Source organism: Urocampus carinirostris, chromosome 1 (genome assembly GCF_059441175.1).
Source record: "Urocampus carinirostris isolate Australia breed hairy pipefish chromosome 1, RoL_Ucar_1.0, whole genome shotgun sequence".
Classification (NCBI taxonomy): domain Eukaryota; kingdom Metazoa; phylum Chordata; class Actinopteri; order Syngnathiformes; family Syngnathidae; genus Urocampus; species Urocampus carinirostris.
Genome location: NC_142349.1, coordinates 57,580,039 through 57,608,010, shown reverse-complemented (window position 1 = coordinate 57,608,010; position 27,972 = coordinate 57,580,039). Strand labels below are relative to the sequence as shown.

Below are 27,972 nucleotides of genomic sequence, written 5' to 3'. Positions count from 1 at the left end.
GAGCTATCGATCAGCTACTCTTTTTATATGGACCAGGGACGCTTGATCAAATCATGCCTCTTTAGGGGTAGTTCTGAGATATATGATACTCCAAGGATCGGATGATGGTGTTCGAAGTTGCTAAACAAGTGAGAAATCTGCATAATGTTCTGTACTTGAGAATGTCCCTCCAATTGACATAAATTTGTACGGTGAGAACATTATTTTATCAATACATAGCCTCGGATATTTGAATTAAATTTAACACTTCATGTTATCAGATTTCATTATGGTACATGACGAATCGATACGCCCGGGAAATGTCCAAAAGCCGTCGTTTCATCCATTTAAAGTGGGGTATTTGAAACAAAGAAGTTGGAAGTCATTTTTATGCTGTGCTTATTTCCTCTACATATATATCAGTTTTATGGTCACAATTTTTTGTCATTAAATTACTGACAAACGGAGAATCAATCTTTTAATTGATGAAGTCCTGCATTTATCTAGAGCTTTTGTTTTTATCTTATTTTTTGAAACATAACATGCACTTAAATACAAATAAAACTTATTGGTGTCAGTCTCCAGGAGCAGGACTTTATGTGTTGTCATTGGGGAAAGAACTGTTATTGTAAATCCCCACTTATAAGAAAGGATCCCAAACATACAGCACGTGGGCTGGATCAGGCTCGCTATTGGTTTTAATCCAACCCGTGAGACAACGCTGAGAGAACCACAAGAGAAAAACGACTTGCAGTCTGAAATTTGTCCATTGGATGTTGCCAAAGCCAGGTGCCACTCTCAATGCAACTGGAGCTGTATTTCTTTCTCTCCCTCTCTTTGTTCCTCTCTCTCTCTTTCTTTCTTTTCATCCCTCTCTTTTTTATTCCTCTCTTTCTCTTCTTTCTCTCTCGCACACTCTCTTATTATATCTCTCTCTGTTTTCTATCTTTCTCTCTCTTCCTCTTTCTCCCTCTCTGTCTTTCTATTTTGGCTCCATTTCTTTTCTCTCTTTCTCCCTTTTCTTTCTCTCTTTTTCTCCTCTTGGCCTCCCTCCATCTCTAACTCTCTTTCGCTTATCCTTAATCTCTCTCCCTCTCTTTCTCCCTATTTTTCTCCATCTCTTCCCTTTGTCTCTATCCTTTTCTCTCTCCCCTTCTCTCTCTTTCTCTCTCTCTCCCTCTGTGTCCCCCTCTCTCTCTTGTCTATTTTTCCCTAAATTATTTTCTCTTCTTTCTTTCTTCATCTTAGTCTCTTTCTTTCTGTATTTCTTTCTCTTTTCCTCTGTCTTTCTTTTTCTCTGTGTTTCTCGTTTTCTTTTCTCTCTCTCCCTTTTATGTCTATCTCTCTCTTGTTCTATTTTTCTTTCCCCTTATCTTCATTATTCTCCCTTTAGCTCTCTCTTCCCCTTCCCTCTTTCTTTTTAAACGAATAGCCTGGCCCCTGTGAGAGTGTTTTTTTTCCCCAGAACATGTGGCCCCAGAGCTCAAACGACTTTGACAACCGTGTTGTAAGTCATGTCTTGTCTTGATGTCTTTGTGCCAGCGTGATCATCGCCATCGCTAAGCCTAAAAACATCTAAGCCGCTTCACCGTCTTTGCGCTTTACAAACTCCGAGTATCTAAAGCGGAAAGTCGGAGTTGCTGCAGTGAATGCTAATGGAGCGATTGAGAGCTGAGTCACTGCACGAGGTGCAATGCGCAGAATCTTGGAGGACAATGTATGTATATGGGGGAGCACTTTTTTTTCCGAAAGTCTTGCAAACTTGGCCTCTGATTCAGGAAGTTATTTCTTTACGGAGGACCACAAGTGACAATATGACAAGTAAATACATGAATGAATAAATAAACAAAGATGACATAAAAAATAATTTGTTCAAAAAAAAGCGTATAAGTAAATCATAAACAATGATGCAAGTTATTAATAAAGAAAAAAAAGACAGAAATAAAAGATACAGCAAGTGGTGCCCTGACGACCCTGGCACCTAAGGATTTGTGAACTGTGATATATAAATGTTTTTAAAATACAAACTAAAAACAATTCATTCATGAATAAAAAGTAAAATCAAAATAACAAACATTTAAAAATAAATAGAATTAAAAACATAAACGCAATTAAAAGTCAATTATTAATTAAAACTGTTAAAATTAAATAAAATAAAAGCTCAAATATAAACAGATATATAAAAACTGATCAGATTAAAATACAAAAAAAAAAGGAAATAAATAGAATAATCTCAAATAGTAATTAAAAACGTTCCAATGAGGTGGGTAGTCTCAACATTATTTTTAATCTGTGTATAAACCGATATATTTAATCCCCACTTATATTTATTTTTTCTTCATTCGTATGTGAATTCAGTTTTACATATATTTCCATCCATCCATCCATTATCTGCACCGTTTATCCTCAATAGGATCCCAGGGATAACTAATTAGTTATCTTTCACTTAAGGTACTTTAGTTAGTTTGTGAAAGACATAGAGATTAACAAACTTTTTCAATACTATTGCCAACTAATCTGGTTTGGATAGCACACTTTTACTTTTTATTTTTACTATTCGACACAACCCAAATAGTACCACTTCAGATTTATTTCCCTAACTTTTCAATTCAGAGGAAATTTTGAAAGTCCAAAAATTTGGATGAAATATTTAAACAAATAATTACAGTAAAATAAAAATGTGAAATATAAATACATGTAAGCGGCACGGCGGCTGAGTAGTTCTAAGGTCCTGAGATCAAATCCTCCTGTGCGGAGTTTGCATGTTCTCCCGGTGCTTGCGTGGGTTTCCTCCGGGCACTTCGGTTTCTCCCACATTCCAAAAACATGCATGTCAGGTTAAATGGCCAGTTCAAATTGTCCCTAGGTGTGGATGAGCGAGTGAGTTGTCCGTCTCTGTGTGCCCTGCGATTGGCTGGCAACCAGTTCAGGGTGCCCATTGCCCAATGCCCGAAGATAGCTGGGATGGCCTCGAGCATCCCTGGGATGCTATTGAGGATAAACGGTGCAAAACGCTGTCGAAGTATTCAAAGTGCTGTAGCACATTCAATCTTTGGTCAGAATTCTGTATTGCAGTGTCAAAGAAAATGATGAGACAATGTTGGATCATGTGAATAGAATACTATGCATTAATTCAATTCCTCACAGTGAGCGAGGCGTGCGCTTTCTTATCCGGCATTTGGGGTGTTATGGCGTTATGGTGCATGTGCACACCAAAAGTCAGTGTGACAACTCTCCCCCGAGGAGCCAGCCAGACCCGAGCCGGGAGACAGGGTGCCCGAGAAACTGCAAGGTAGTTTGAAAAAGCCAGAGGCAAAAAAAGAGTTCTCTGGAGCCAGCTAAACAATCAGCACAGGACCAAATCCTGGCCCGCAACTAACCGAAAAGGTTCTGACCCAGTCTCAGCTAAACAAGAAACCAGAGAACCTTGCTGGCCAGCGCTCAAGCCTGATTGAGACAACGGCCAACCCTGGTGGGACACAGCCAATGACCTCAAAGAAGCCCCTAGCCACCTCCAGCCAACGATGGCTTCAAAACACTGCATTCTGTGGTCCTCGAACCCCAATACAGTCTCCAGCCTTGAGGGTCCCTTACCGCTCAACCGCCGAGGACATCCACACTGGGCCTTCGAAGAACCATCACCACAGTCTATCTCATGGTACTAGGGATTGGTATTGGTGCGATGATAGCGGGGAATTATATCAACTTACAATAATGTAATAATTACGCCATGGTTGTTTTCTATCTAAATAGTGCCAGTCAAGATTCCAACTTCAATCTTTGTTTTAGGTTCTATTCAAGTTTCTTCTGTAGATGGTTCGTAAAAGAAAACTCCATACATCCGAGAGTGTGTGTGTCTTGATTAAAGTATATTGAACTATCAAAAATGGTAATAAGAATTCACTTAAAGTTGTGTGTAGCTGATCCTTAAATGATGAGACTGAAAAGGTTTTGCAATTTGCTTCCCTGATCTGAAAAGTAAATGTGGTGCTGTTCATTTTAATTGGTTAATCAATTATTTGTTCAAATCATTGATTACCCACCCATTAATGCTATTGTACTGCACAATAAGAAAGTTGTGACATTATTTTTGATGAGTTCAGAGAGCAGGGAATCACACAAATCTAAACACTAGGAGATAAAGGCATGCATTAGCACCTCAGTGTTTCCCTAGGAAAAGGCAGTTAAGGGGGGGGGGGGGTTGTTGGTTAATAAGGTGATGTGAAGGATAAAGCGGGAAGAAGAGAGAACATCTGTCACCTTCAATGATGTGTTTTCGGTTGAGGCCTCGCTCCGTCTCGGCCCTGGAACACAAAAGAAAGAAACGCGTGAACACAGATATAGATGCCTGCGTGCACACATTTAATGTAATGCAAGTCTGCACACTTTAACAGTAAACCCCCAGGATACGGCATCCCCACCTTACTATGTTTCGCCATTACGATAAGGAATTGGATGTTTATTGGCCCCTTGTTCGGGAATTTACTCCACCGTATGTTTGCGTGCCCAAAATCGTACAAAATTCAAACTTAAAGAGACAGTGTGTATTATTGAGCACCTCCTGGTGGTAAAACAAACAAAATCATTTCAAAGGAAGACATAGTGATTTGAAAAAAAATACATAAACTATCATATAATTGTGCAATTTTTTAAATATTCGTGGGATATGAAATGTGTAACGAATTTAACCTTTAGGAAGCTGACATATTTGTCAGGCATCTTGCTGCTAAGGGAAACCTTCCAAAAAGACAAAAATACACTTTTTTTTCTTCTTCTGTTAATCAAACCTAGAAATAGGAGATTGAAAAACAGCTATTACCCTAGGCAGTAATCACCCTTGGCGCTGAAAAATAAACGAAATATTAGTTACCGAGCTTAGACCCCTCTCTCACCTGGATAGGGCGAAGGGGTCTGTGAGGATTACATTTTTGGACTTCTCCAGTGCCTTCAATACCATACAGCCTCTGCTACTGAGTAGGAAACTGACAGATGGGAGTTAGCTCACACCTTGTAGAATGGATTACTGACTACCTGACAGGCAGACCCCAGTATGTGAAACAGGGGGGCTGTACATCGGACACTGTGGTTAGCAGCACAGGATCTCCGCAGGGGACCGTTCTCTCTCCGTTCCTATTCACTCTATATACATCGGACTTTAAGTACAACTCTGAGTCCTGCCATGTGCAAAAGTTTGCCGACGACACTGCGATCGTGGGATGTATCAGAAACGGGCAGGAGGAGGAGTACAGGAAATTGATTCAGGACTTTGTCCGATGGAGCGACGCAAACCACCTGCACCTAAACACCACCAAGACCAGAGAGATGGTGGTGGACTTCAGGAGAACCAGAACTCACCCGGTTCCTGTAACCATCAAGGGAGAATGTGTAGAATTTGTCCAGACCTACAAATACCTGGGTGTGCAGCTGGACAACAAACTGGACTGGACTGCCAACACAGAAGCTCTATGTAGGAAAGGGCAAAGCCGACTTTACTTCCTCAGAAGGCTGGCCTCCTTCAACATCTGAGAAAAGCTCCTGAAAATATTTTATGAGACAGTAGTGGCAAGCGCCCTCTTCTATGCGGCAGCGTGTTGGGGAGGCAGCGTCAAGAAGAAGGATGCCTCTCGTCTCAATAAACTGGCTAGGAAAGCGAGCTCTGTTGTGGGCAAAGAGCTGGACAGCCTAACAACAGTAGCTGAGAGACGAGCACTGAAAAAGCTGAGGTCAATCATGGACAATCCATCGCATCCACTACACAGCATTATCTCCAGACAGAAGAGCAGTTTCAGTGACAGACTGCTGTCACTGTCTTGTACTACGGACAGACTGAAGAGATCTTTTCTTCCTCATGCCATGAGGCTCTTTAACTCCACCCGGCAGAGTAAAGGCCCACATTAAACCACACCACCTACATTGGATATTACCGAATCTTACTGCAATATGTATTCTGTGTAGCACTATTTAGTTACCCTATATAACACGCTACAGTGGGCATTTGCACGTCACACTGGGTATTTGTATATTGTATTCTTTTGGCTTTATTATTGTACTGTTCTCAGCTCAGGGATGCTGCTGGAAATATGAATTTCCCTTAGGGGATGAATAAAGTATCTATCCATCTATCTATCTATCTAGACGAGAATGTGCCATAATGACTATTCAGTTATTTATTTATTCATTATTATTGTTATTACATTACTCTTAACTTTCATTGTGCATTTCGAATGTCAATAAATTCCATTCTGTTGTATTTGATTCTATAAAAGCAGAACGGCCCTGCGTTGTCGGGCATTCTCCCTGAGCGAGGTTGTTGGGGTTGTTTGTGAGCCGAGACGAAAGTACAGTTTTCTGAAAAAAAGCCAGAATTCCCATCACTAATCGCTTGCCCGAAAATGACCCGAACAACCCATCCATTCCGGCACTCGTATCCTTCTGTGACCTGGTAAAAACTTGCAGAATTACGGCTTACCTACACCGCTGTGAAAGACTTCCACTTCACCAGCTCTCACCACCAATGAGAGATGCCTATACGTGCATCGGCTCAGTTCAAAAGGCCATATAAATAACTTTAGAATAAGTACTACTTGCGATATACTATTTTGGTTTTTTGTTGTCTAATGTATATACCGTATTTTCCGCACTATAGGGCGCACCGGGTTATAGGGCGCACCCCCAAAAAATAGTTTTTGGTCCTATATCTTCCATACATGAGGCGCACCGGATTATAAGGTGCGACAATGGGAACGTCGACAAAACAGTCAGATAGTTCAGTCAAACTTATTACCCCCTTAACATTCCGAAAGCTTGCAAAGAAGCAAATACGTGTCTCAGACATATACGGAAACAGTGTCTGTACGATGTCACTCAAATGCATCGTTCCAAATATCATTCAGAAGGTTAAAGTCTTGGGATTCAAGAAATGCCAACCATTCCTTAGTTTCTATTTTCTTTTTCGCCCGCAACTTTACTGTGCATATGACAATAACCACTTGGAATTGAGTTTAATTTAAAAAAAGACCCATCACAGAAACATCGAGATCACTCTGAAACAAGATACTGGGAAAATATATAGCCGGAGTAGCTCACCGAAGTCGTTGCGTTCAATAATAATGTGCAACCATGGTCCTCTTATATCCGTGAGTGTAGTAAATCCAGGAGAGTAAAATATTTACAAATACAGAATAGTAAAACATGCTTTCTCTATGCCGTAGACAACCAACCAAACTTGCTATTCACATTCATCTTTTTCGGCTAATTGCAGGCTTTGTTTTGCCCCTTTAGCCTATGCGAGCCTGTAAATGATAAAAAGGCCCCGCCTCCTTTACCTTCAAATAACTTTAGCCAATAGTGATCGATTCAAATGATGATTGACACATTGGCTGGGAAATGAAACGCCGGCACATGTATCCCAGCATACACCGCGGACGACTTCGCCTTCGGGGGAAAATCTAGTCGGCGGCTGCTTGCCTTAGTTGCAAGACTTTGCGACTTAATATTGATCCATATATAAGGCGCACTGTATTATAAGGCGCATGGTCAGTTTTTGAAAAAAAAAAGGCTTTTAGGTGACCCTTATAGTGCGGATAATACGGTACTTATGTTTTTATCTGGGGCAGACATTAGCTATTTACCTTAAGTGCCTTCATACGACAAGCTGAACAGGCTTATGTCCTATCCAGAGGGTTTACTGTATGATTCATTTCCTGTCATTCCTGAGCAAACTTTAAGACAAAGTGTATCATCAAAGACAGCAAGGTTGATTTTTCGCTAAAGTCGAGTACAACATTAACATTCCCGCCCGCTTCGTCTGTAATTGAGATTCGATATTGGCGTTCAATCTGCGAATGCAGGCACTCGGGAGGGAACATAACACCGCTTCTTTATCTTACAGTTGCTGTTTTGCGCTCCAATGAGTCGCTTTATATTTTCAATAAAAGTTTGTCGGCTGTTATTTCCCCCTTAGTTCAAACTTCTGCACGTATTATTCATTTCATATCGCAGCCGGGGTAATAACTGTGTACTAAACGGGATATAAGCATAATTACTTGCTTTCATGTCTCATCTACCTTTTTAGCCCACGGGTGCTTTTAAAAGAATAAATATATGGAAGGGTTTCATTATGAAATAAATGCGAGTAGGATATAGCACTGCCTTGAGATACTGTGCAGTTTAATTCCCTACCACTAATGTTTATAGCCATTATTGGCAATAAACTAGAAAAATGTATCGATGTCTGATGCCATCAAAGGCAGTGAATAAGTTGAGCTGCAAAAATATTAGTCATCGATCACAGAAAATTCATTTGATTATCGCCAAATAAGCTGAGAGTTGAGAGAAAGAAATCTATGCATCAAAAAAAAAACTGTGTGGAAAACTACACAAAAATTAATGTAATCCTTTATTTATCGCAGTTAATGGGGACCAGATCCCCGCGATATGTGAAAATCATCGAAGTAGCCCCCCTTAATGCGCTCTGCCACCCCCAACTCTCAGCAATAGTTGATCGGTGATAATGGATGGCAGCTGCGTGGGTGCTGTTTAATTTTAATTTTTTAAATTTGCTCTCAGCAATAGTCAACTGGAGATAACGAATCACAGCCCAAACAGTGCACTTTAATGTAGCAGGGCCACAAAGGCACACTTTAGTGGCTCAAACCCCGCAAAAATGCGCTCTCAGAAATAGTTGACCGTGAATAATGGACCACAGCCCAGCTGGTGCTGTTCATTTAAGGTGGAAAGAACGTGAAAAAAAGACCCACCTTGCATGACACAGATTTGCTCTCACGGCCCCACTCTTAGCAATAATCGACTGGAGATAAAAGCTTGGGGCCAAAACACTGCAGTTCATTTTAGGTGGGCCACAATGGCACCCTTTAGAGACCCGAACCGAAAAACATGCGTTCTGCCGGCCCCTGCTCCAAGCAATAGTCGACCAGGTACAATGGATTGCGGCTGCATGTTTCGGTGAAAGGAACGGATAAAAAGAGCCTTTTGGACCCCAATCTCAGCAATAGTCAACTGGGTTATAATATATCACGGCCAAAACAGTGCAGTTTATTTTAAGCTGGCCACAACAGCATGCTTCAGTGGCATGGACCAGCCATTGCTCTCAGCAATTATAGACTGAGGATAATGAATTGCGGCCAGAATCGTGCACTTCATTTGAAGCGGGCTAAAACAGAGCATCTCCTGACTAAAGTGCCTTCTGCCGGTCCCCACTTACAGCAATATGGGAATGGGTAGAATGGGTCGAATGAGTGCAGATCATTTTAGGCCTAAATATTTGGGGATTTTTTATTTTAATAAATTTTTTGGGGGTCTAGTAAAATGATAACCATGGGACTGTGAGTGTCGTGAAATGACCCTCAAATCTTATCGTATGACTGCTTAATGAAAAGAGAGTGTAATTTTTCTGTCATCTGGGTCATTTGTATCTCAAGGCACCGTTCGTACTTTTATCTTTAATTGGATCCAACCAAGGCGCTTCATTTATGTTTTAATGGTCTATGTCAGATTATGTGATAAAATAACGGAAATAACAGGCTTCGAGGTAGTTACAATTCTAGTAACAACCATATTTCTAGCAAAAACAAAATAGTAAAAAACGATGGAGGGCAATTCATGCTGCTTGTATAAAAAGAACACACTTACTTTCCTCCCCAGTAGAGTTTTGTGGTGATCACCAGACTGGATCGCCTGAGGGAAAAAACAAAAACACTGTTTATAAAACTTTGACTTGAAACATATTCACTTAATAGCACCAAAGATAGGCTGCAACCATTCATTTCGAACGGACACATGTATTTATTTTTTTAATTATTCATGCTTTTACAACTCGTTAATTGCCCTCTTTAATAATATTTTAGTTCGAAAATAATAGCAAAATTGCATCCGGTCCCTAAAGGGGACAGAGAATCCCAATCTTATGAATATAAAAAAAACAAGTAAATACAATTTCCAAATTTATGTGAAAATAATTATCTTGTTAACTAGGGACCAGAACTCCTTTAGAATATGCAAAATTCAGCAAAGTTTCCCACCTCCCCTGGCCTAATGTGCTCTGCTGCCCCGCGCTCGAGGTAATAGTCAACCAAGTATAAAGGATCGCAGCTGCACGGGTGCTGTTCATTTTAAGCGGAAAGAACAGAAGAAAAAAAACTGCTCTCTTGCTCCTGTTCTAAGCAATAGTCAACTGGGGATACTGGATGGTGGCCACAACCGTGCATTCAATGTTAAGCTGACAAGAATAGATCAGCTCCTGACTAAAGAGCCTTCTGCGTATCTTTGCCTGCAGCAATGTGGGAATGACAATCAATTCATTTTTGGCGAAAATAACAGAATTAAAAGAGTCACCAGGCCTGAGAAAAGCGCGGTCTGCCAGGCCCCGCTCGTACCAATATCTGATCAGGGATAATGGATCACAGCCACAAAGGTGCTCTTCATTTGAGGCCTAATATATATATTTTTAAATGGCTACCACGCATGACCAACATTTTCCCCCTCAGACCTCGCTTTAGCAATAGTGACTAGGGATAATGGAACGTGGCCACAACCCTGCATTTCATTTTAGAAGGGCCAGAACGGCATGCCTCTTGACAAAAATGCCTTCTGTTGGTTCCACTTACAGCAATATGCAACCTGGGATAATGTATTGCAGCAGCACGAGTGCAGTTCAGTAAAAGACAGCTAGGCAAAAAACAGCTGAAAAGCCAGACAAAAAGCTCAGTTGGTCCCGATGCTTTTGTAGATAACGGATCACGGAATATTCCAACCTGCACTTAAACAGCGAAGTACGAAGCGCAAAGTAGCAAGGGATTACGTTATACATGGATGGATACAACTGGTATTTTTGCCGTGGGGTGAGAAAAAAGAATGTCCTGAATAAATCAACCGATACAGTTGAGTCGTTTTAACTCTTTATGCAGGGATCATTCATCTCTGTACTACAAGTTCCAGAGTGCTTTGGGGTATTAAAATATCCCAGATCCCAGATGAGGGAAACTGCAAAGGTAAACATATTGTGGTTTATATATATATATATATATATATATATATATATATATATAGTCCCCGCTTCTTGGAAGTACACTTAATATGGGTGTTCACTGTTAAAATTGCAGGAATACTGTATTAACGTTTGTGTTTTCATACTAGGCCTCTATATCACAAGCACAACTACAAGTGACTTATACACTTTTTTGAATCATTTCACGCTGTGAAAGTGCAAATGCTGTGTACGTACCTCCAGCACTTTTTCCTGATGATGTTTCCCAGGATTATCTCGGCTCTGTAAACAAAAGCAAAAACGCCGCGGGGCCAACCGATACGAATGATAATTAGACGAGTGTAAGGCAGCCAAATCACAATATTATTCCGGTTCATTATTTACAGACGCGATCAAGTCAGAAAAAGCATAATGTGTAGCCCCGAGTGAGGAATTAGTTAAAAATAGGATATAAAGCTGCTTTGAGAAAATATGAGCACTCACCTTCCGCCAGAATAAACCTCCGCCGTGTCGAACAAGTTGACCCCGCTCTCGTAGGCGATGGTCATCAACTGCTCAGCCACCTGGCAATGTTGTTACACTGTTGTCAATGTTATTACACTGTTATTACCGTTATAACAAATGAAAAACAACCACTGGAAAAACAAGTTAAAAAGGTGGGCCTAGGAATTCCTATGAGACCTGGAGTAATTGACGAGTGCACAGACCTTTATTTTCGTTGCAGTCTCGTTTGGTCCTGCGTGAATTAGCTTGATTCCATAGGACTGCGTTATTCATACAGAATTCATAACTTAAACTCAATCTCTTTGAATTGAGGTTGGCTCAGGTCAAATGCTTTTCCTCACGGAAATACAATGTATTCAGAATGTGAAATAACTCCGTATATGAAAAGATAATGTTTTTTTGTGAAAAGGGGGATTTATCTACCTATCAATCGATTCATTCATAAATCTATTTATACATCTATCTTGATCCATCCCTCTATCTATCCTGATCCATCTATCTTTGTTGGTTCATCTATCTATCTTGGTTGATCCATCCATCTCGATTGTTCCATCTTTCTTGATTCATCTATCTACCTTGATGTATCCATATTTTCCAATTCATCCATCAATCTTGTTTGATCCATCTATCTATCTATCTACCTATCTTTATCGATCCATTGTGGCAACCCAAGCTCCCATCCGATAGGGCAGGCTGTACTGGGAGGGCGGACATGACCATTTCTATTAAGAACTACCACTAGCTCCCAGTACATGCCCTTCAATCAATTGGTCCTAGGTGTGGTCACACCTAGGGCCAATCTACTTATTGCCCAGGGTAGTATTTAAGCACAGCTTTTTAGAGAGAAGGGGAGAGATGACCAGGCTGGTGAAGCGAACACGCCAGAATCTAGGGTAAAGAAGTCAGGCAGAACCCTGGCTTCCGGGAGTGCTCAAAGACTTCCTTGAACTGTCATTGTGTACTTTTCTATCTGCTGAAGATGTTCTTGCCCCAGGAGGGAGAGACGACTGGACTCTTGGAACCCCTGACCAGAGGCTCTACTGACCACAAAAAGCCTCCCTCCAACTGGAGAAGAACCTTAGTTTTTTGGACTTCACCCCTCATTTCCTCAGAACGTTTTGGTAGGGAATAAACCTCTCTTTGTTCAATCCTTTAAAACTGTCTTTTGGTTGTGTGTTTTCCGAGTGTAAAACCTACCGGATTCCCTGGGTTGCCACACCTTCTATCTATCTATCTATCTTGGATAGATCCATCTATGTTGCAGTATCTATGTCAGTCGATTCATCTATTTGCCTTGATTGACCAATCCTAAACGATCCAACGATGAGAGAATATTTCCAAACTAAAATTTAAAACTTCCCACTAAATATGCTGTCTTTCACTCTCTTTTAATTACCTTTTAAATGTATCCCAGGGTTACAAAGCTAAAATCTATTCCCCATGTAACACTTCTGTGGAACAGAATCAATTAAGGAGTCCCTGAACACAACATTGGTACGTTTTTGATCAATTCATTCTCCCGTCTGTATTTTTTCTTCTCAATGAAGCCATTTGACAAACGTGCTCATTTAATCGTCTGTCGCAAGCAATCAACATTCAGCATTAACCGACCACTTGCGACATCTCCTCACAGTCGCCGAGGGGGAAGAAGCAACTTGACGTGATGTCTTACCTCGTCGGAGATCTGACCGCCGAACGTCACCCATGTGCCTGTTGAGACAAACATCAACATCAGAACATTTTGTGGCGGTAAAACCATCACGGACGAAGGAATAAATATAGACGGGGCTTAGAATGGCATTTTTATTTAATGATCCACCAGAATGAAAATACATTATAGAAAAATACATAGGGGATGCAAGATAACTGTTTTTTCCTATTGTTAAGATAGCAAATACTTGAGGTCGAAGATGCCTTGGCTAAGAAATGTCTATCACTCATTTTTAAGTGGCATTTTCTAAACAGTGTACATTAGTGCCTAAAATGAATATAAATCAAAAATGCTGATGCAAATGTAAAGTTTGGCTGATTAGGGCTGTTGAAGTATCTTGTAGTGGTGTGCGTGAAGCAAATTTATGGGAGCAATGATTTGCAAAGGGATTAAAAAAATATATTAAAAATGTTAGCTACACTTTTGTTCATCTTATTATTTGTTTATTCTTATTTTTTTTCGCCTCTAAGGAAGGTTTGCACTTGAATGCTCGTGAATTGTTGCAGACAAGCTCACGGATGCTAATTAAATGTACTCACCAAGGCCCAGACAGGAAACACGCAAACCAGATTTCCCAAGATTCCTGTGGACGGAAACGAAATATGATTCACGTCACACATGTTTAATGTTATTGTATCCTCTTCACGTATTTTACATACAAGTGGTACTTAAAATATACTGTTTTGGTATTTTAATATTTTTCTCTGGGATACGACATTTAAAGGGGGACTTTAGCTAATTAGCATAGGTTGGTACCTCCCCGTTATATGCCACATCAGAATGGATTAATGTTGTATCCTGGCAGAGTCAAATGCAAGTTTTGGTTTCAGCATGGGGCAAAGCTGGATATGAAGTCTCGGTTCTTGTGATCTATAATGGAAGTGTGTGTTTGTTTGAGTGTCAATTCTAAAAGGTTATGTGAGGACAAACCCTTGCACAAAAGGTGCACATTGTAAATTGGAATGTGTTGTTTACATTTAAAATTGTCTAGTGTCTTTTATGCCATTCAAATATCTAAATATAAACGTATACGATAGAGAGCATGAGATCTATTGCAATTAACAGACAGGTTTTAGTTTCATTCAATTAAAGAAAATTGTAAGATATTCTGTCAAAGACTGAATATAATCTAATATCTTCTTTTTTTTGGTCAATCTGGACCAATCCTGGTTCCTCTAGATATTTGAAAATCCAAGAAGTAAAACCTCCACCTTACCCCCACTTTCTTAACATTTGCTCTGTCAACGATGAACACTGCAATAATTGACCGGGGATAAACGATTGTGGACACATAGGTGTTGTTCATTTTAGGCAGAAAGAACAGAAATAAAGGTACCACACATGACACAACTTTGCTCTGTCAGCCTTTGCTCTCAGCAATAGTCTACCAGGCATAGTAGATAATATTTGAAAATAACAGGTGATCCATTATCCCTGATAACATATTGCTTAGAGAGGGACTGGCAGAGGGCATTTTCGTCTGGCTTGGCGGCTCTTTTTTGCCGTGCCGTCAGCCAAAAAGTGGACTGCAGTCGGCAGTAGCTCAGGAGGTAGAGCGCTCGTCTTGGGATCAAGGGATCCCAGTTCGAATCCCGGCTCGTCCGTGTTAAATGTCGAAGTGTCCTTGGGTAAGACACTGAACCCCTAATACCCCCAATAAGCAGGTTAACGCCTTACATGGCTGCAAGGCCGCTATTGGGAAATGTGAAGCACACTGTAAAGCGCTTTGGGAAGTCATTGACTTGAAAAGCGCTATATAAATGCAGATCATTTCATTTCATTTCATCCCTTATCTTGGATCACATATTGGGTCAAGTGGGGACAGACAGAGCACATTTTTGGTGAGCCTGATGGCTCTTTTTTTATGTTATTTTTGCCTAAAATGAACTGAACTCATGCGGCTGTGATCCAATATCTCCAATTGCATAGTGTTACAAGCAGGGACCGACAGAATGCGCTCTTGTGGGGGGGCGCTTTGGCCTGCATCAAATGAAATAGACGGTTGTGGCCCAGATTCATTATCCCCGGTCAACTATTGATTAGCGCAGGGGCAGCAGAGCACATTTTTCGTGACGCTGTTGGTGCGTACCTGATTAAACCTTTAGTAGTGGCATTACTGTCTCTGGATACTGGAAAACTGATCATATAACGAGGAAGATTTTAGTCGAACACAAACTTCGGATACTGAAACATTCGTAAGAAGGGTTGATCGTGAGTAGAGGTACCACCGTATTTATATTTTTATCTTTATTTATTAAATATATTAATATATTCTAAGTATTTCTCCCCCAGTATCATTAGACCCAACCCAACGCCAAAGATTCCAGCACGTTCGAAATGGGATAAAGATGCCAAAGGACGAAATCCCTCATGGTCCTTAACGTAGGACATTGTCCGAAGAACAACTCGATCGCTTGGGCTCAACACGTCTTTGGTTCCTCAACTTTTGCTTAGCCCGAAGAAAGAACATCCTCGCAGGATGATGACAAATGAGTCACTTGAACACGCCCACTCGTGCAAAAGCTGTCAGCGCTCATCAACGTCCCGACAGAAAGCCGACATACAGCACGGCGACCGCGTTTGCAAAACAATTCTACTATGACGGCATCGTCAAGCTTATAGTTCAACGTTTCCCGTCTTCTTATTGTGAAAGAGGGACATAATCAGCTGAGAAGACTTATAGGTTTCCAGTGTATATTTTCTCTTATTTTAAGATACTTAATTTTGTTACTTCAATAAAATAAAAAATAATCTTAAAAATAAGTACAATATTCTTATCTAGCTTTTGGTCCAGTCAAGTTTATTTGTAAAGCCCCTATTCACAAGAAGTCTCAAAGGGCTATACAGACTTAATGCACCATCCCCTGATCTAAAACCCACATGAGGGCAAGGAAAAACTCAAAACTTCAGCATGGTACCGCTGGTAAATAAATAAATGAATAAATGCATGAACGAATGAATGAATCTTGCTCCGTTGGCAGAACCTTTTTAGTATTTTTAGGATAGATTTTTTTTAATCTTAGGATTTTTTATTGTTTTTATATTCTCGATAAAATATAAAAACATATTTTAATGAATTATCTTATCTAATAATAATAATAATTTTACACCTGATGAGAAAAATTGTCAAAAACATGGGAAATGCTTTTTGCTAAATATTTCAGACATGAAAATGATCAAGGCTCAAAATGGTGTGAGGGTGACAAGGAAATACCACATTTATAATATGCATCACAAATTTTTTAAACAAAAAAAATCTGTATTAAATTCCGTTTGAACTTTCTCAGCTCTAAGTAAGCATTGAAATCACGTTTTTAATACATAAATACTGTTAAAAAAAAGTATTTCTTAAGACATGGGCGACCCATGATCACTCCGCAAAGAACGTAAGGTAGAGGAATCTGTTTATTGGACAATATCAGAAATATATCTCCCTACAGCCGAACTTTTTCTAATGCCGCTTTCCCCAATAATGTTTAGCACTCAGCAGCGCCCTTTTTAGAACACTAATATCCCTCCCCCTCTATTGTCCGGCTTAATTTTGAGTCTAAGAGCCAACACAGACAGATATTATTTGTGTGACTTTCTTTCTCCAACAGGTCTTGCTTGAATGCTTATGTGCATACGCTTTCAATATATTTCTGGATGGAAATAAAGTACAGTGGTACCTCTACTTAGTCAAGTCAAGTCATTTTTATTTGTATAGCCCATATTATAGTCTCAAAGGGCTACTTAGGAATTTAATTCGTTCTGGGAGTAGCTTTGAAATCTGAAAACTTAGTGAGTAGAGACGCATTTTAAATATACATGTAAATAATATCCAAATCAATATATGATAACTCTGTTTAATATAGACAATCAGAAATATAGAACAGCAGCCAAATTCATGTATTTTCTGTGCAGCCCTTTGAGACTTCTTGTGATTAAGGGCTATACAAATAAACATGACGTGACTTGAAAGTGCCAAACATTGAACGTAGTTGAATACATTCTGCCATGATTCTTATCATTGATTGAAACTTTCTGTTTTCTCCATTTTGTAACATTCGTCTCTGATGTTATGAATAAAAATAGTGTAATAATGAGATAAAATCTATTGTGTGTTACACACGAATAAATACAATTCTCCTGCCTGCGCAAACTAAAGTACTCATTTTAAATCAAACGCACCACCCCAAATGCCAAATTCACTCTGGGAAATGTCACAATACCCCCCTTCACCACCTCAAAACATTTTCTCCTGAGATCTATGCACGTAGGTCACCTTTCTTGACTTTAAAACGCTGAATTTCTCCTAAAGATAAGAGCTTGTGGCAGCACGGCGGCGCAGTGGTTGGCGCGTGTGCGGCACAGTTCTGAGGTCATGAGATCGAACCTCCTGTGTGGAGTTTGCATGTTCTCTCCGTGCTTGCAAGGGGTTTTCTCCGGACACTTTGGTTTCCTCCCACATTCCAAAAATATGCATGTCAGGTTAATTGGCTGGTCCAAATTGTCCCTATGTGTGAATGAACGAGTGAGTTATCTGTTTCTGTGTGCCCTGACTGGCTGGCAACCAGTTCAGGGTGTCCCCTGCCCACTGCCCGAAGATAGCTGGGATGGGCTCCAGCACGCCCGCGACCCTACTGAGGATAAGCGGTGCAGATAATGGATGGATGGAAGGATGAGAGATTGTCTTGCCTGATATATGTTGCTAGAAAGTTTTGTAAAATGTCTCAAAACAGGAAAAATTACACTTAAAATATGGGAAATCGTCCCTTCAAATTAACATGTACCTTTACAGGAAAAGGCATCACCATTTGCATGAAAGAAATGTGTTCTGAAAGACCTCATAATCACAGGATATGCATCCTTTAAATTTCCTTCTACAGTGAAATACAGTCACTCCATTACCAGGCTCTTTTTCAATCACACTATACCACTCAAATCAATATTTACCATTGAAATATTTTGTCATGTAAACAGAAAACTGGGGGTGGGGGGATTATCGTCACTAAAACAAAAACCCACACAAGCCAATGAATAATAAACATGACAAGATGGAGACAAATGAGCGGGAGAAAAAGAGGAGGGGCCAACAGCAAACTAATAGGGCAAATTGTGCAAGAGCATCGCCAGAAGAAGAGAACGTTAGTTTTTTTTTTATAACAATGACAAATTTGGAATGACAGGCTGCTCCCCTGCACACTCCAATAACGACGCATGCTAGCCATGGGGGGCGTGTGCTCCTTTTTGACAGCTTTCTTTGTGCTCTTTCCCAAAATTGCTCCGATTAAAAGTCCTTGGGAATCAAAACGAAGAAAAATTATTTTCATATCAGGCTTAAGATTCAATATTCTTAAAATACTACAAGGAATACAATAAACACTCGTCTATCGTGGGAATAACCTTTCAAAAATAATTTGCGATAGGCAAAATCCGCCTATTTTGTTTTTTAACAATTAAAATAAGCTATGGCTAAACTACCTCCCACAATGCCTTTTTCTCTTACGTTTCAATTCAGAATCTCAAGTGCTTTGTAAAGACTCATGAGTTGGTGATACAATGCTGTATATTCTGTACTCTACATATTAGCTATGGGTCCCAAGGCTTGCATCGATGCTAAAGGGAAAATAATAACTATGGAAAGGGAGCTTGCAATTTTCAAAAAATATGAAGAGGCCGCACAAATGGCTACCCTTTCTAAGTTGCCTGGCTCTATCTAATGAACAAACAAAAAAATGAACGGTAAATGGACTGCATTTATCCATCCATTATCTGCACCACTTATCCTTAGTAGGGCCGTGGGGGTGCTGGAGCCCATCTCAGCTATCTTTGGGCAGTGGGCAGGGGACACCCTGAACTGGTTGCCAGCCAGTCGCAGGGCGAACAGAGAGAGACAATTTGTTCGCTCATTCACACCTAGGGACAATTTGGACCAGCCAATTAACCTGACATGCATGTTTTTAGGATGTGGGAGGAAACCGGAGTGCCCAGAGGAAACCCACACAGGCAAGGGGAGAACATGCAAACTCCGCACAGGAGGTTCTATCTTATGACCTCAGAACTGTGACACACATGCGCTGCCCCGACTTTATTTATGTAGTGCTTTAACCAGTCATTGAGGACTTCCAAAGTGTTATACATTACACTTCACACTTTACCCATTCAAACACACACGCACATAAACACACACACTCAAACACAGATAGTGGTTCAGTGTCTTCCCTAAGGACACTTCAACATTTAACTCCGGTAATCGAACCTTGGACCTCTTTGGTCCCAAAACAACAGTTTTAACTCCTGAGCTACTGCCAAGGGAGTGGGCTGCAGGGAACTCTTTTAAGGGTCTGACAATCCTCACAAGTTTGAATTCAGTTTAATTGTATTCCCCCTTGCATCCACCCACTACTTCACTGAACCAGCTAAAATCATATGTACCTACCGTGTATATTCATCATGCCAGCTACCCTTATTTATTTAAGATATTATTAATCATGTGCACACATATTATGTACAGGTGGTACTTATTATATACTTTTTTGTTATTTTGATGTTGTTTTTTTTATCTGGAACGCATTATCTTATCGCAAATGGTTTTCATCCCCTGCTATACAGCATTTTCATTTTGCAATTGCCACCCTTAGAACAGATTAATGTAGTCCTACTACCTACTGTAATCCTATCTTGATTTACTATATCTACACAACAAAAGCGAGTACAATCTCAACAGCTGACAGGCTCTCCAGTTTTGACGCCAGATCTTCTGACATACTTTCTGTACATGTATATATATTTTGTCAGTGTGGGGTGGTCGCTCTGAACGCAATTCACAACACGGTGAATGAAGCAGATGAGATCTGCCCACACGTTCTTCAATAAAGGATCAACCCACAGGCCACCGGCTCTCAAAAACATACTCAGTATGGGAAGCTTTTCCCACACATACCATTTTCAAGTATTTGTAAAGCGAGGAAATAAATATAGATATAAAGAAATAAGAATAGTGTCCTGACAGCTTTTTTACACTTCTTTTTCATTAAAATCGTAAACACAAGCCATAATTTAGCAAAATTCTCAAATGTGGCAGATGGCGATTTTTTTAACATATTATTTTTACAATTTTCGAAGAAAATGTTGTTAAAATGAACCAATTTATCACAATCTGCTATTTTAGAGGTTTTCATTTGAAGGATTTTTTTTTTAATTTGATGGAAAATAAAAAGTAAGTAAATTCAAGTAAAATAACATATGATAGTAATAAAGAGTTTAAAATGTAGTAAAAGAATAAGAATAACATTGATTACTTTTAATTGTATTGTTCATTCATGCAACATCCATTGCAGCCTTGTCATCCTGGAAGAGGGGTTACCACATGTGCGGTCCCTTCTCAAGGTTTCTTCATTTTCCTCATGTTGAGGTTTTTGAGTTTTTCCTTGCCCTCATGTAGGTTTTGGATCAGGGGTGGTTTGCAATAATATGTGGTCTGTGCAGCCCTTTGAGACTCTTTGTGATTAAGGGCTATACAAATAAACATGACTTAACTTGTTTTTTTTTTCGTCAGATTATTATTATTCAAAGATTATATTTTTCCCTATTAAATAGCTTCTTTGGATATTAAAAAAATAATTAGACCAAGTCAAACGAGCATCATCTGGCGGCATTGCCCTTTGCTCTTCGCGCGGGGAAAAAAGAGCAGTTTGGTTGAAGTCACACGAGCGTAAAGCCACAAGATGGGAGCTGTCAGAGGCGAAGCACGAAAGCCGCAAACATCCATTGTCAACTATTTGACGCTGAAAACAAGAATTGTGTTCTTCTAAACTGTGACCGTTTATCGTGATTGATGGGGGCCAGAACCCCCTGTGATATGCTAAAATCCTCCTAGGAGAAGCCCCTCCCTTCATCCCCCCATTTTAACATGTTCACCGCCAGCCCCTGGTCACGGCAATATTCGACAAGGAATGAAAAATAATATCACCACACCTGATAGAAATTTGCTCTCAGCCCCAGTCACAACAATCGACAGAAGATAATAGATTGCCGCTAAAACTGTGAGGTTCCTTATAGGCAGGCAACAATGGCATGCTTCAGCAGCCTGAAGCACATGAAATACACTCTGCCGACCCCTGCTCTCAGTAGTAGTCGACTGGGGGTAATGGATCCCAATAACAACGGTGCATTTCGTTTTATGGGGACCAAAATGCCTCCTGACAAAAATGCCTTCTGCTGGCCCCCGCTCCAAACAAAATGGGATTGGGATAATAGGTCACGGCAACAAACTTGTATCAGGCCAAATAAAAGAGCACCCTGCCAGTCCCTGCTTGCATCAATCTGCACTCAGGAATAATAGATTGCAGACGCAGTGCAATTTACTTTTTTAGTGGACAGAGCAGCAAAAAAAAGGCACCGGGGCTGGGAAAAATACACTCTTCCGGCTTTCATTGGTAGCATTCTGAAATCAGCGATAATGGATCTCGACTGCATGATTGCAAATTTACTTTTTGTTGGACAGAATGTCAACAAAGAGCTGCCAGGCCTGTCAAAATTGTGTTTTGCTGGTACCGTCTCAGAACAATATGTGATCAAGGATAATGAATCACGACCGCAAATGCAGTTCGTTTTACGCAGAAATATAGGAACAGCAAAAAAGAGTAGCCAGGCCTGAGAAAAATGCACTCTGCTCGCAGAACTGTGTTTATCAGGATAAATGGATCAAGGCCGCACAAGTGCAATAAATTTTAGGCGGAAATATAGGAACAGCAAAAAAGAACAGTCCGGCCTATCAAAAGTGCACTATAGCGGCCTCGGCTTGCAGCAATATGCGTTTAAGGATAATGGATTAAAGCTGCACGATTGCAGTTCACCGTTTGTAGGAGAGAACAGCAAAAAAGAACCACCAGGCCATATAAATATGCTTTCTGCAGTCCCTCCCTTGCAGCATTTTGAGATAAAGGATAATGGATCTGACTGTACTCGTTACGTCCTCTATCCAAATTCTGATAGCTTCAAGCTAACATAGAATAGAATAGAATTTACTTTTATTGTCATTCTTTGTAACCATGCACACAGAACGAAATGTCGATACACCTGACCCATACAGTTAAACTGTAGCGAGCCGATGCAGCCGCAGCCAAACAGGGCGCAGCCATTTTAGTCATTAGGTGACCAAACCCCCCAATTCCAACTCTCAATGCCGAGCGCCAAGCAGGGAGGCAATGAGTACCAATGTCGTAAGTCTTAGGTATGACTCGGCCGAGGCTTGAACCAGCGACCTCCCAGTCTCGGAGCGAGCGCCCTACCATCTAGGCTACCGAGCTGGTATAATGTAAAACCTCATAAGCAGGCTAAGGGAAAATATCACATACGGACACAGTGCCGTAAAGGTTTCAGATCATCAAACCAATGTTAATATCACATAGAGACAACCCATTAATATACAAAATGTAGTTTTGAAATTATGAATTCATTTTATAAGGCACAAAAAAAAAATCAAAACCGGAAAAAGTAATTGCCCCCTAAACCTATCAGCGAGTTGGCCACCTGGGCAGCGATAACAGAACTAAAACGTTAATGATAATTGCTAATGAGACTTTCGCAGCGCTGTGGAGGAATTTTGGCCCACTCGTCTTAGCAAAATTGTTTCAAATCTGCTCTTTTGGAGGGTTCTTTAGCATCAACTGCCCCTTTAAGGTCACACCACATTATCTCAAATGGATTATATGCGTACATTGACTTGGTGACTCCAGGACCTTCATTTCGTTTTTTGAGTCATTCAGAGGTGGACTTGCTGGTGTTTTTCAGATCGCTCAAGTTTAAAGGCACACACAGATGGACGGAAGTTCTCCTTCAGGATCTTCAGGCAAACACCAGAATTCATGATTCAGTCTACCACAGCAAGTTGTTCTGGTCCTCAGGCACCAAATCCGTGCCACACCACCACAGTTTCACCACAATGCTTTAATGTTGGCATCATGTTCTTTTTATCAAATGCTGTGCCATACTTGCGCCAGATCCAAGGGGCTGAACACCCTCCAAAAAGTTAAATTTTTGATTCATCAGTCAACAAAAGGTTTCTCTAAAAGTCTTGAGGATAATCAAGATGCTTTTTGGCAAATAAGTGATGACTCTTTGTGTTCTTTTGTGACAGCAGTTGCTTTAGCCTGGGAATTCTCCCATGGATGAGTGGAGTCATGAACACTGGCCTTAACTGATTTGCCAGCAAGGCCTGAAGTTCCTTGGAATTTTTTAAGGTCCTCTTGTAACCTCCTGGATGAGCCGCAGTCGCTCCCGTGAAGGTTTGTCACTGTTTCCAATTTTCTCTATTTACGAATAATGGCTCTGACAGTGGTTCTCTGGAGCCTCCCAGTCTTGGAAATAGCTTTTCCGGACCGATTTATTTCAATGATTTTTTCATTTCTTCTGGTTTTTCTTTGGATCGTGGCATGTCAATTGTGTTCTTGTTTTGTAGCCTACTTCACTTTGTCAAACAGATTAAATTTAAGTAATTTCTTGATTTAACACTGATAGTGGCAATCAAGGTTGAGTGTGGCCTGTGGAATTGAACTCAGTTAAAAGACACAGTTAAAAGAGGGGCAATTGCTTTTTCACATAGGGACAGATAGGTTTTGATCATTTTTGTGCCTTAATAGATTCATCCAACATTTTAAAAACAGAATTGGTTTGATGATCTGAAACCTTTATGAGTGATGAATATTACTGCTATCACTAAGATACAACAAAAACAAAACAACACTGTAATACAAAATCTTTCTAGAGAATGCTAAAACAAGCAACGATCACATTTTGCTCTACGTCACTTTTTAGCCAGTCGTCTATTTGGCACGCGTAGGGAAAGGTCAAACTGCCAGTGAAGGTTACGCGTGAGGGACCCTAGAGTGAGATCGGCCCTATTTTGGGATCGCTATGACAACACAAAACGCTGCAGGTGATCACATTATTAGGGGATGTATTCCCTTTGCTCTGACTTCTTACGCCAAAGGATGCTAGTACGTTAGCCGCCTAATACTAACAGATACACCCCCACTAAAAGAATAACATACATGCAAACCTTTTGACTTTAAAACGCAGTTTTTATTGCGCACTTGATTTTTGCGCATGATTTTTTTTTAAAATAGAAAATAAAAACACTTGTTTAAAAACAGAAGTGTCAAACATTTACTAAAACAGAAATTTAATGCGATCGCTGAGCGGGTTATTCTGCAACAATGACTTAAAATCTCACTTCAAAATAAGGCAGCCATAAACTGAAATACTAGTCTTGAGTCAAGATTGTTTTCGTTGTTTACATTTGAAACAAACGGTATGTTTTTTTTTCAAGCGGTTGTCTAACATAAAAGAACCGTAGTTGTTGGTGTGTATGTAATCATTAAAAATAAGAGATGTTTTTTCTCATTTTGACTGCAGAAAACACAATTGTTCTAATTTCCAGAGAAAAGTTTTTAAAAAAAGAATAACTCTACCTATCATGTTAAAATATTAAAATAAGGGATTATTTTTTGAGTGTTTATTTTGTATCAAAACTTTATTTAAAAATAAGAATAAATAAGTTATTTCATGTTGAAACATTAGAATCAGTTAATATTTTGGACACTATACTCATGTATAAAAAATAAACAAGGTAATTTATTTTCTATTAAAATTTGTTCGAATATGGAAATGAATCAAATAAAGTAAATTATTTTCCCTATTTTCTCCTTTTTCCTATCTTTTTATTTTTCCTTCCTTCCTTGTTTCTGTTGTTCTTTCTGTTATTTCTTTTTTTCACAAAAATAAAACAAGGATAAAATAAAGGAGGAAGTAAAAATGAAGTCAATATATGTTTTCTTTATTTTCCTTCTCCCATTTTTCTTATTACTTTTTTCTTTCTTTTTATTTTTCTCATTCATTTTTTTTCTGATTTTCCCTTTTTTATTGTTTCCTGTTTTACAACAGTTTATCCTTTATTTTTTTCTATTTTTGTCTTGCTTTTTTCCTTTTTAACATTCTCTGTATTTTCTTTTGGTCAAAAACCAGGGAAAAGGGAGAAAATACATTTTGCATAAAAAAAAACTGGATTTATCTGTGTATAGAGTTTTTTCCCTCATTGTGCTTTTTTGCATTTATTCATATCTTTCAGGACGACTTTCTGTTCTCACATTTGTCTCTGGTACAGTGAATAACCCTAGTGAGGTAACATCGAATGCCTTTTCATACGTCATCTCTTTCACTGGTGGTCTAGTGTTCGTGAGTCTGCTGTTTGGCTGCTGCGCCCTGGGTTCCATTGCTCTTGCATCCAATGTTTTGTGAACGTGGTCAGCGATATTATTTTAATAATTTACTACCGTAAAATCCCTTGCACACACAAACAAATACGGTAACATGCCTCGACCTAAAAGTGACGAAGCATAGTCATAACACTCGACTCGCGTGGTCCAGAGTTTCACTTTCCCCGTCGTCACGGAAACGAGATGGAATGGTGCGACAAGCAGGATGCTTATTGCACATTCATTCGTGTGCACATCTGTTCTCTTACGCTAATTGCTTCTTTTTCAATGAGCTGACTTTTCTCTTTTCTTCATTCCGGGCCAACGTGTCCCTCCTCCAGTCCCGAGGAGGCGAAACATGCACAGGTTGAGAGACGCTCGTGGTTACGACTCCCACTCGGGCCCCCGTGGAGGGCCCTAGCGTGGCTCTATTGCACTTAGCGCTAAACGGTTACGTAAATCAGCTGCTCCATTGAGGTCTTGCTGAGAAAATTAACACGTTTGCTCGCAAATTTTGCCTTCTGGTGAGAAGATAAGACAATTGGCCAACGGGACTTTACACTAACACGTGTACATAAACAGTAGCGTGTAAAAAACAAATATATATGTACAAGGTAAATGGACTACACTTATATAGCGATCCAAAAAGAAAAAAGGGGAAAACATGTTATACTGATTTTCAATTAAAAAAATAGTTGTTTGGGGGGCCAACTTTATCGCCAGTATCCCTTTGTGTCTCTCCAACAAAATTATACACCCATTACTTCATTTACCACATTCTACGACATAAATACAACAAAAATACTACAAAATGACAACAAAATTAAATATCACATTTAAATGCTTAAAACAGGGACCTCATATATTATTTTGCTTTTATTATTTTCATTCTGAAACCAAAAAATACAGCAAAAATACAAAATATGATCTATCTATCCATCTATCCAACTAGAGAAGAGAATAGAATAGAATTTACTTTTATTGTCATTCTTTGTAACAATGCACACAGAACGAAATGTCGATACACCTGACCCGTACAGTTAAACTGTAGCGAGCCGATGCAGCCGCAGCCAAACAGGGCGCAGCCGTTTTAGTCATTAGGTGACCAAACCCCCCAATTCCAACCCTTAATGCTGAGCACCAAGCAGGGAAGCAATGAGTACCAATGTTGTAAGTCTTAGGTATGACTCGGCTGAGGCTTGAACCAGCGACCTCACAGTCTCACCTCTACCATCTAGGCTACCGAGCTATCTACAGTATCTATCTATTTGCCTTGGTCATCCCTTGAGCGGGGTGACCAACAGCAAGACAAACACATACACAAAGACAAAGAAAATATATTGTCAGAGACAGCAAGACTAAATAATACTACATAAATATTACCCCATAACCACTACAAAAAATACAACATCAGTAATATTACATGAACACTGAAGATATATGACAAAAATACTACTCCGAAATTCTCCGACAATACTACTACGGAAATTCTACAAAAATACCACTGCAGAAATACTTCAAAAATACTTCTACATATATATTACAAAAATACTACTACAGTAATTGTAAAGTACAAAAATTCAACTAGAGAAATATTACTGCAGTAATACTACAAAAATATGACTACAGAAGCATTACGACAGAAATACAGCAAAAATACAAAACGACAGTGATATTACAAAAATTCCACTATGGAAATATTACAAAAATGCTACAAATATACGACAAAAAATATTTTATGGAAATAATACAAAAATACTGAGGAAATACTACAGAAATTTTACAAAATTACTACAATAATAAAACTTTAATAATACTTAAAAAATACTACAGATACACAAGAAAAAATCTACAATGGACATACGACACAAATACTACTACGATAATATTATCGATCCATCTATTTATCTACCCTGGTCATATCCCTCAAAAACAAAGAAAATAAAAAAGGGAAAAAGTAGCAAAAACACACACGACCTTTTTTGGACCATGGCCAAGCCAAATGCCCAAACACCCAAACAAGTTAGGCACCTCGGCACCTAAGTTGGTCATGCTTTCGTCCCTCCAGATGAAATGGGACACAAGAAAGCGGCCATGTTACTCGGGTCAGGGTGACACAACACACTCTTCTGCTCAACAGCAAGGCCCGACAGTTTTCACTGATTTAGATAGATAGATAGATAGATAGATAGATAGATACTTTATTCATCCCCTAAGGGAAATTCACATTTCCAGCAGCATCCCTGAGCTGAGAACAATACAATAATAAAGCCAAAAGAATACAATATACAGATACCCAGTGTGACGTGCAAATGCCCACTTTAGCATGTTATATAGAGTAACTAAATAGTGCTACACAGAACACATAATGCAGTAAGATTCGGTAATATCCAATGTAGGTGGTGTGGTTTAATGTGGGCCTTTACTCTGCCGGGTGGAGTTAAAGAGCCTCATGGCATGAGGAAGAAAAGATCTCTTCAGTCTGTCCGTAGTACAAGACAGTGACAGCAGTCTGTCACTGAAACTGCTCTTCT

At 39.6% G+C, this 27,972-nt stretch overlaps 1 protein-coding gene across 3 annotated transcripts in view; it reads right to left on the bottom strand.

The window, feature by feature from the left end:
• Nucleotides 1-27,972, bottom strand: part of kcnab1b (potassium voltage-gated channel subfamily A regulatory beta subunit 1b) — a 57,343-nt gene that overhangs the window by 15,846 nt on the left and 13,525 nt on the right. For all 3 annotated transcript variants that reach the window (XM_088346564.1, XM_088346562.1, XM_088346563.1), the window contains 6 exons: nucleotides 13,739-13,782; nucleotides 13,161-13,198; nucleotides 11,468-11,547; nucleotides 11,222-11,266; nucleotides 9,631-9,675; nucleotides 4,240-4,283 (listed from right to left, as the gene is read on the bottom strand). In XM_088346564.1, coding sequence (XP_088202690.1) covers nucleotides 4,240-4,283; nucleotides 9,631-9,675; nucleotides 11,222-11,266; nucleotides 11,468-11,547; nucleotides 13,161-13,198; nucleotides 13,739-13,782 — 296 coding nt within the window. The remainder of the gene's footprint in view (nucleotides 1-4,239; nucleotides 4,284-9,630; nucleotides 9,676-11,221; nucleotides 11,267-11,467; nucleotides 11,548-13,160; nucleotides 13,199-13,738; nucleotides 13,783-27,972) is intronic.